The sequence below is a fragment of the Oncorhynchus keta genome, chromosome 27, assembly GCF_023373465.1.
Source record: "Oncorhynchus keta strain PuntledgeMale-10-30-2019 chromosome 27, Oket_V2, whole genome shotgun sequence".
NCBI classification, from domain to species: Eukaryota; Metazoa; Chordata; class Actinopteri; order Salmoniformes; family Salmonidae; genus Oncorhynchus; species Oncorhynchus keta.
The window spans coordinates 33,964,550-33,974,250 of NC_068447.1; the positions used below are offsets into that span (position 1 = coordinate 33,964,550).

Consider the following 9,701-nt stretch of genomic DNA (forward strand, 5'->3'; position numbering starts at 1 on the left):
GCCAATTATAAACTGTGTAATAGGTCTAGAGTATACATTAGTCTGGCTTAAGTTATTCTCAAAAGATGAAGAGGATGCAGGACAAGGCATGACCAAAAAAAAAGTATAAATTCTTGTGTTTATTGACCCTTTCTGGATACAAATTGTCATAGTGCGCAATAGAAATATAGACATTGTATATTAAAAAGAATGATCCCATCTCATTAACTTGAATGAATTACATAACATGGATAATGTTGGTACATAGTCAAAATAGTTGCAGCTGTGAATGGATATATGTAATTACCGGAGTTCCACATGAGCATCATGCATCCCAAATGGCACTCTAACTATATAGTGCTCTACTTTTGACCAGGGCACTGGTCAAAAGTAGTGCATTATAAAGGGAATAGGGTGCCATTGAGGAATGCATACATGGAAAAGCGCCTGGTGCCAAAGCCGCACCGAGGTCTACAACAGAATAACCTGGAGAGAACACCCAGTCTTTGTCACTAAACACACATGACAATCTGAATCAAGCAAACATTTCAGTGCACCAGAAGTAGGATTTATTAAAAAGATAAAACACACCGTCTAATCTACCAGTCAGCGAACACAAATTTGCAAAGCTGACAGATCTTCATGACTACACATTTTTGTGACCCGTCTCTGTACGCTCGCTTTAAAAACAAAGAGGAGCAGAGGGGGGTGTGAGAGCACACCTTCACTAGTAGCTAGGCAGTCTTTAAAATACCAAATAACAGTCAGATTAAAAAAAGACCACGTAATACAAACATTTCTCACACACTTGCCAGAGTTGACATTGTACATTTGAAACCAGTTGAATAATGCAATATGGGAAAGTTTAAGGTAAGCTGTCGTCAAGTGAGGTATGAGATTCTGGGCCTTGTCAGGCCCGTTGCAGTTTTCCGGGTTTTTATAACTGAGATTGTAGCAGCTTATAGGTTTGAGGAGAGACCCAGTAACTGGACTGTGATCTTGAGATCCCTGACACTGAGAAACACAAACAAAACAACATTGTTTTCCTGGAGTAGACAGCAGACACTGACTAACCTCACAGAAAAAGCAGAATATTTCAACATCCTGTACAAAGTGATGACGACACACAACAGGCCTTGTAAAGCAGTGAGAGGGAAAATGGAATGATCAGCTATTATACAGACCCATTGGATAAAACAGTGCCACAACAGTAACAATCCAGCTCTTAGTTTGGCCAAACAGTTTGTTACACAGTTCACCTAGAGCTGACCGAGTGGCCATGGGTTGCAACAAATGCTGTAGACTGGGAGGACCACATTAAGAGGAACAGCAGATGCCACAGAGTTCAAAAAAGTTTCCTGGAGTGTTGAGAGAATGTAGCTCCCCAATCAATGAATCCCTACCCATCCTTAAGCCATTATGACATTATTATGACGAGTTTTTAAGCAGCACAATTACTCAGGTATTTGAGGGCATGTTATGACCCAGAGGAACACGATAAAACACAATCAGTCCGATCAAATCTTTGATTAGTAACAGTACACTTTAGTTAACACAAGCCTTTTCCAGTGTAGCCCCGAAGAGGCTATAGGGAGATGAGCACAAGCCACATCAGAGGCTAGTTAGGGGACAGCTTATTTTGGATGGGAGGGGGAGGAACAATTCTGCACAATCAAAGAAGTAACAGGGAGAGAGAGGTCTTATACAGAGATTATAAATGTCTATAATAATATATTTAATGCTCATACTGTATTTTCTCCATATCAGCTTCTCCGCTGGTAAATTGATGTAAGGGATAGATTAAGCACTTCACACTTAAAAACAGCAAGTATAGGCAAAATTCACCTCTTGTCCAATAGAAAACAAGTTTATATGACCCACCAGCTCAACATACCGGTGTTAATTAAGGGAAAAATGAGTAACACTAAGCCGAGAGAATGTGCTATACACTGTCTTTTGAAAGAAGCGTGTCCAAAAACTCATCCGAACACATTTTTGTCCAGTATAAAAGACTTGCAATACCACGACATACACATAGAGAAACGGTTGTCCATCGCCTGTACTGTGATTCTTTGATAGATATGCTTGTTAAGAAACATCCATTGGTTTTCCAGTGCAGTTGCAAATAGAGGTTGGATGAAGTGTATTGTAGACCCTCTAGCGAGAAGGCAAGAAAGTTAACTGTAGAAAAGAGGTTGGGGTGGCACCGGTATTGGAGATTCAGCCTAGCTCTGGTTGACAGGGAGTCAGTATGTTGAGTGAGGTAGCATGGGTTGCAAGTTTACTGGTCTTTCTCCCCCTCCTCTTCAGATGATTCCTGGGTTGCCTGTTCCTCCTTTTCCTGAAAAGACACCAAACACAGACCACAGTCAACCCATGTTTCTACTGGTTCACACCACAAATATAACAGTAAGAAAAGGGGATCTGATTAAATATAAGTCACCAGAAGTGCATCAATCTTTCAACTACAATAACTGCCTTGCAATATGAACAATGTTATCTATGGGGAGTCTTTAGGATTTCTGGGAGGGACTTGTACAGTGGCCTTGCTAGTGAAACATCTGAGTATTGTTGATCACATCTCACTGATAAACAAAACCAGTGTGAAAGTCCCTAGAGCCCCCAGGGGAGGACTTGGCCATCTGTAGTGACTCATCTGAGTGGTGAGTCACACGGTGAGGCATCCTTCGCTCCCTCCCGTCTTACCTCCCCTCTACCTCAAACTCCCACCAACTCCTCCCACTCTGGTGCAGGAGAGTTCATTCATAAAAAGAGAGCGCAGTTAGGTGGGTAACTATGGGTCATTCCCCACTGTGACCAATGCAACACAGGCTTCTGGGAGTAGGCTACACTCACACTTATTTTATTTAAGGCCTGAGTATGCTTACAGTGGAGGCAAAGTTTGGTTGGTTTGTGCCGGATTAAACTGTAGTTTTTAAATAATTTTGCAACAATTCCTTTATTCTAGACATTTTTTTAATGGATTGAAATATGTATCACTATGTCAACAGTGATGTATGAAATTGTGGTTAAGCCCATAAAAAAATGTAATATAATAGATTTAATTTAAACATGTATTTTCAACTATACCTCATCGGTTTCAAAGACTAACTCAAGACAATGAACTCAACATACACTTGTGCAGAAATCAATAGTAATAAAAAAAAAAACAGAAGATTGGATGTGTAAATATGTATAAAACACTATGTACATAATACAAAGCACATACAATACGGACCAATGGGTCTGTGTTTCCGATCAGTAACAGTGGTTCACTCCAGTGCAATATCGAATCAATAAACAGCATGTCTGTAAGGCAAATACAGTACCTCAATAGCTCTATAACATAGTATAAACAGAGATGCATAGCATCCTTTAATACGTCTCTCAGTCCAGTGCAGGCTTGCTTGCCAAGACTTCCATGAGCTCTTTCTCCTGGCTCTCAATCAGGCCTGGGAGATATATATAGACTTAAAACATTTGTATAGATCTGGCGGATAACTGGCCTCAAATGTAACCATAGCTTCCAGCATACAGCTTGCATGCAAACTATTCCCTAGCCTCCCTCTTGCCTGCTCAATCTTTTCACCCTGTTGTAAATACAATTAATACATTTTGACAATGGAAAGATAGCGCACATAAGGGCCCTCAGAGTCCGAGGTCTCCTCTGGGGTTTGTTCTCCCTTAAAAGATAAATAAAGAAAAATACATGAGTCATCATGAAAGTATAGTTAGGTACAGTTATGTACAGCTAAGGGTTACAGTTTCATCAACAACAAATTCAATACCACAAAACACCTAATGAACACATTCTCCTTAACGCAAAGCTCAACTACAAGCAAAACTAGATTATTAACAATTATTGCTTACCTCGTCCCAGCTGTCTTCAGAATCGCGTGAAGACGAGTCCCACGGGTCAGTTTTTAGGCCAAAATTTGCCAATTCCTCATTCAGAGCTATCAGTGCCACCTAAAATGTGCGTTGTTTCAAAGAGGACGCGACAGACTCCAGGTGTAGTTGACTTCACACCTGGTAGCTGGTTGTTGCAAACAGAAAAGGTTAAGTTGAACGTTTTAATTTGCACACAATGGTTTCCATGTTTTTTTTATGGTGGAAGAGCAGTGGAAGATAAGCAGAAGCCACTGGAAACCTTCCCACAACTTTATTCAACCAATCACAGGGGGTGCTGGGGTTGAAGTTCGCCTGGGACGACGAGTTTGCTTGTTCGTTTATGTCCTTTTGTTTCTACGAACAAGCCATATTTCGCTGTAAGCATGCTAACTTAAGACCTTTGGGATTTCTAACAGCAGTGAGCATGTGGAGGGGAACCAAACAGTGACAATTTAAGAGTGAGTCAGAGTCAAGGGGGGATTAGTTAAAGATAATATTAACACCTATGATAATAAGAGCTACTCTTACCTCTTTCTTGGGTCTTCCCCTGCGTTTCATCCCTGCAGTTGAGGCTGCTGGTGCCTTCTGTAAAATGAGGGAAGAAAAACTAACAATTAATCTAACTCCACAGAAACCTGCTAATCTACTGTCACTAGAGGGCACTAATACTCATATTAGGAAGCAGATGGTTTGAGGGCATTGGGTTCATTGGCTATTATCTCGGGAATCTGACAGGAACTGCACACAGGGCACTCCAGCTCGCTGGCCACCTGGTCTGGGGCTCAGAGACAGCTGGTGAAATTGGGCAAGAAGAAACGAGCCCACTTCAGATCCATCCTTGCACACAGGGTTGGGTAGGTTAGTTTCTAAATGTAATCTGTTACAGTTACTAGTTACATATCCATAATTGTAATCGGCAATGTAACTTTTTGATGACCTAAATCCATACTTTGTTACTTTTAGAATACTTTCACCTTAAGAGGCTTTAGAAGACAAAAGGGATCCATCAAACGCATTTGGTGTGTCATCATAGTGGTTCCTGACTTATGGTCAGACTCGCTCACATGGGGAAATGAAAACCTTTTAATGCTGAATTGAATGTCATTGAGAAAACAGAACGGTTTCCTTATTATGTCTCATCTTTTAACTAAATGCAATCTATTAGCTTCCTAAATGTAACTAGTTATATCTAGCTGTCCAATAACATGTTGTGATGGAATGGCTTGTCCTGCACTTTGTTAAAACCTTGGGTGCATTGAGTGAATGTTGCAAAAAACATTTTGGTTCCTTTCTAAATGTGTTAAAAATGTAAACATTTGTTCAACGCTGAATTGAATGTCATTGAGAAAACAGAAAGGTGTATTTTTTTTTTGCAAACATCTTTTCTGAATTTAAAAGTAATTCAAGAAGTAATGTAGTTTTTCAAAAGTAATATTTTTGCTGGTAATGTAACAGTTACCGTATTTTTGTAAATCAGATTACATGTAAACAGTTACTCCCTAACCATGCTTGCACATAAACACACATGCATGTATACACACTTATATCCTTTTCCTACACACACACAGCGCCTAGAAGAGCGTGGGGGTTGGGGCGAGGGATAGAACTTGTCTGTTGCTATGGTGATGCGAGGGAGAAAAGAACTAGGGCTGTGTGTTGGGGGGTAATGTCAGCTTGCGGCCTCTGCACCTGCACCACACTGTGCATGACAAGCTACAGGAAGCTGGAGGACAGGAAGTCAGGGGGAATTAACTGAAAAAATGGGCGTCTCTAAGCAGCCAGCAAACCCAAGATCTTACAAATGGAAGCTCTGGCACTGCTATTTTTTAGACTTGAGGTGAAAAGGGCCAAAATAATTACAGTTAACCAATAAATCATACTTAACAGGACATCCTTTGAACAGTAGGAGGTGAGACAGTGGTGGAAAAAAGTACCCAATTTTCATATTTGAATAAAAGTAAAGAAGCCTTAATAGAAAATGCCTCAAGTAAAAGTAATCTGGTAAAATACTACTTGAAAAGTCTAAAAGTATTTTGTTTTAAATATCAAAAGTAAATGTAATTGTTAAAATATACTTAAGTATCAAAAGTAAAAGTATAAATAATTTCAAATTCCTTATATTTTGCAAATACAAATAATTGTATTTTTTACTGATAGACAGGTGCACTCTCAAACACTTAAGACATCATTTACAAACAAAGAATTTGTGTTTAGTGTGTCCGCCAGATCAGAGGCAGTAGGGATGACCAGGGATGTTCTCTTGATAAGTGTATGAATTGGACAATTTTCCTGTCCTGCTAAGCATTCAAAATGTAATGACTACTTTTGGGTGTCAGGGAAAATGTGTGGAGTAAAAAGTACATGATTTTCTTTAGGAATGTAGTGGAATAAATGTAAAAGTTGTCAAAAAAATTGAAATAGTAAAGTACAGATACCCCAAAATACTTTACACCTATTAGATTAGCTACCACTGTGATCCTTAAAGATAATTAAGAGTCATGGCTACATGACTATTTCTTAGTACTTGACTACGAGTATGAGGTTGAAAACTAAGGGTAGTATCAAGTTAAAACCATAGGGACAACTAAAACTATAGGAGCTGGTGACAGCTGTTCCATCTGACCCTAATGATAATCTATGGTCAACAGTGGCCTGCACGATCAAATGTCTAATGTGGTTTTTGCAGGACGACTGAAAGGTGGCCGCCAAGCCTAGTTGACAGTCTCGCAGGTTAAATTCATTCGGTTGAGTAAAATAGGGCTAACATATTGCCTTACCTTGCCCTTGGTGACAGTCTTGTTCTTGCTACCCTTTGGCCTTCCCCTGGGCCTCTTTGGAGTAGGGGACCCACTGGGTTCCTGAAAGAAAAATATGGGAAATGGTCAGGTGGACAGCATAGCGTTACATTTGAACAGTCAAAGATGCCAACGCATAAAATGGTGGTTCTATAGTTGTTGCACCCGAAGGTTTGACACTATGGACGTAATGATGAAGGAAGTGACGTAATGATGAAGGAAGTGTCTCTTTATGGAGGGCAAACAACTTAGTCTAATTCCATGTATGATGTGATACGACACGCAGCTTCTTACATGGAATACTTTGTTATTCATGACACTAAGAGTGCACTGTTCAAGGTCAGTGCAACTGACACCTGTTGCTACTTTAAGACTAACAGGTGGTCACAGCCACATTGCCAAGTTCCATTAACTGTAACAAGCTGACAGTGGTTTAGATCAGACCAAAAATATAGTAGTTGTGAATAAGAGGTATGTAGGAAGTATTGGTATTGTATAAAACAAAGATAATATACCACTGTGCAGACCTGTGTTCAGAATAGACTTCTAGGGCAGATTTAACTGTTGCATCAATTGCAAAACAATTGCCCAAAACAATACATTCAATGTAACAAAAATGCTAACATGATCACTCAACAGGGATGGTGGTAGTTCAACAGCAAACACAAATAAACATGATTAATGCATTTGGCTGTATATTATGGAGGTGCAGGTTTTTATTACCTCCTCAGTCTGTTTACAGCAGCAGCTACTAGCAACAACGCAATCCAATACCAACAACACCCTCAGGAGAGTGACAGCAACATGGACCAATCATTGCTTTTACTCCGCTTATATAAACCAATCAGTTGGAAGCAGAGGTGGGGTATGTGGGTTACCACTGGTTTAAGGGGTTCAGGTTACATATCAATGACAGCCTGCCAGACCAACGGTTGATCGTCATTACATATGCACACAGCCAGGGCTGGTGAGGAGGGGGTGGGGAAGGTAAAAAGAGAGACCTATCCAATGACTCTTTACACTAAGTCACATCAAGAGAAATGACACAATGGAGTCAGGAGTTCTCCATGGTGAAACTACATAGGAATAAGACACCTCTGACGGCCAACGCTACTGCTTTGCGGTGGGTTCTGAAACCTACTGCAGGGTCAGGTTTTGGTTGACCAGTTAACTTAACCAGGAAAACTCTGTGCCCTAGTTGTTGTGGGCATAACCAGGCCCGGGAGTAGGGCAGTGTTTCCTGGTCACACATGATCCATCATACAGAAGAAAGGTGGTGTTGTTTTATAAAGCTCCTTACATCAGAACCACTTTTCACCTGTGGCTGTTTCCTTGGTCTTCCACGTCCCCTCTTCTCTGCCCCCTCCTCTTTTGGTGAGATGGTACCCTTGTCACTCATGTTGATTTGTAGTCCTGAGATTAAAAAAAGGAAAATAAAGTTTTAATAATAGGGCCGATATTCACAAATTCATGTAAATAACACATACCACAGTATGATACTAAGAAATCTAAAAAAAAAAAAACTCATTTTTTGTTATTACATTAGCAGTCTTATTACAGTGTAATTACATAGTAGGTACAGTGCCATAATAATGTATATTGCATTTGACTTATCCCAATTTATTTGCAGCACTGTTTGTTTGTGTCTCATTTGTGCTCCATTCGTGTATTAGGTATATGCTACTGATACATAAACGGGGTATGCCAGTCAACCAGCTTGTGTGAACCGATTGTATTGCCCAGGGTTTCCCAAACGAGGTCCTGGGGCCCCCCACCCTGGGTGCACGTTAGCCATAGGACTACACAGCAGATTAAAAACAATCAAAACTTGATAATGATCTAGTTATTTGAATCAGTTGTGTAGTGCCAGGGCATTAACAGAACTTGCACCCAGGGGGGGGGCCCAGGACCGAGATTGGGAAACCCTGGTATAGCCTACATACAGCACGATTCCGCGCGCAACGGAGACAGTGTACACCAAGCAAGTAGTGAAATGTCCTGGCTTGGTGTAGGCTGCAACAGCTCAGCAATGTTTAAAGCCCAGTCGCTACGGATACCCAGTAGATTCAGTGCGTAGAATAGGCAAAAGAAAAAAAAGAGAATAAACGAGGTAGACCGTCTATCGAAATTCAGTCGGCATAAACTGTATGCAATATCGTTGTATGAGTACAAAAATCAGCACACCGAGGTTATCAAATAACATTTACAACATTCACGCTTATCAGCCTATCGAATTATATGTCAAAATAACACGCAGGCGTGTTCACCGCAATGGTTTGGATTACTCCTACCTTGATCTCTTGAAGATTATGGCCCTCGAACGAATTCCCGCACAAACCAGTCGCTTGTTTTACCGGTTGAATCCTTTAACTAAAGCTCTTGTTATATATTCGACAGAGGCTACACAACGCCCGCCCCTTAAATTCCAGTCTGTGCAGCACAGCAACTAGAGAAGCAGACTATAGAATAGAGCCCCTAGACTCGAAGTAAAACATATTGTAGAATTTTTTATTTACCTGATTTAAATTTTGAGCTGCCGATCCAAAGCGTGCTAAAAATCGCTGTCGGTCTCTCTTCAAGATAAAGAAAATGCGCCAGCCTCAAGGAGTTTAGGGCAATTTAAAGAGGCGTCCTCACAGTAGCGATAACATTGAGGGCGGAGATATGATAAGTGGGCCACCCCAAACACCCGTCATCCACCCCCAACCCCAGGTGGGCCCTGGAATCGAACCCACTACCCTGGCGTTACAAGCGCCATGCTCTAACAACTGAGATACAAAACACTACCCCAGCAATATACAATTATTAAATATTTCCCTAGGTTTATGTACCTTCAACTCATATTTTTTTTAATGTGATGTTTATTTCATAGAAAGTAATTCCAAGATGACGACAAACAGTACTGGTCAAAAGTTTGGACACACCTATTAATTCCCGGGTTTTACTTTATTTGACTATTTTCTACATTGTTGAATCAGAGTGAAGACATCAAAACTATGAAAAACACATGGAATCATGTAGTATCCAAAAAAGTGT

At 40.5% G+C, this 9,701-nt stretch overlaps 1 protein-coding gene across 4 annotated transcripts; it reads right to left on the reverse strand.

The window, feature by feature from the left end:
• Nucleotides 1-101: 101 nt before the first annotated feature.
• Nucleotides 102-9,336, reverse strand: LOC118359841 (high mobility group protein HMG-I/HMG-Y-like). 4 transcript variants are annotated; one of them, XM_035738664.2, is made up of 5 exons: nucleotides 9,182-9,336; nucleotides 7,984-8,078; nucleotides 6,648-6,728; nucleotides 4,399-4,455; nucleotides 102-2,320 (listed from the first exon to the last, which is right to left on the reverse strand). In XM_035738664.2, the coding sequence occupies exons 2-5, from the start codon at nucleotides 8,062-8,064 to the stop codon at nucleotides 2,261-2,263; spliced, it is 279 nt and encodes a 92-aa protein (XP_035594557.1). In that variant the 5' UTR covers nucleotides 8,065-8,078; nucleotides 9,182-9,336; the 3' UTR covers nucleotides 102-2,260. The 4 variants fall into 4 exon arrangements, with proteins under 4 accessions (XP_035594557.1, XP_035594555.1, XP_035594556.1 ...); XM_035738662.2 differs by having other exon boundaries at nucleotides 7,966-8,078; nucleotides 9,182-9,335; XM_035738663.2 differs by lacking the exon at nucleotides 9,182-9,336 and adding an exon at nucleotides 8,957-9,159.
• Nucleotides 9,337-9,701: the final 365 nt, after the last annotated feature.

Bases quoted from the DNA above. Each gene is read 5' to 3' on its own strand.
- LOC118359841 (XM_035738662.2), bottom strand. From the start codon at position 8,064: ATGAGTGACAAGGGTACCATCTCACCAAAAGAGGAGGGGGCAGAGAAG. The intron at 6,729-7,965 runs GTAAGGAGCTTT...TTTTTCTTTCAG, and splicing joins AGGTGAAAAGTGGTTCTGAT to GAACCCAGTGGGTCCCCTAC. The intron at 4,456-6,647 runs GTAAGGCAATAT...CTCATTTTACAG, and splicing joins AGACTGTCACCAAGGGCAAG to AAGGCACCAGCAGCCTCAAC.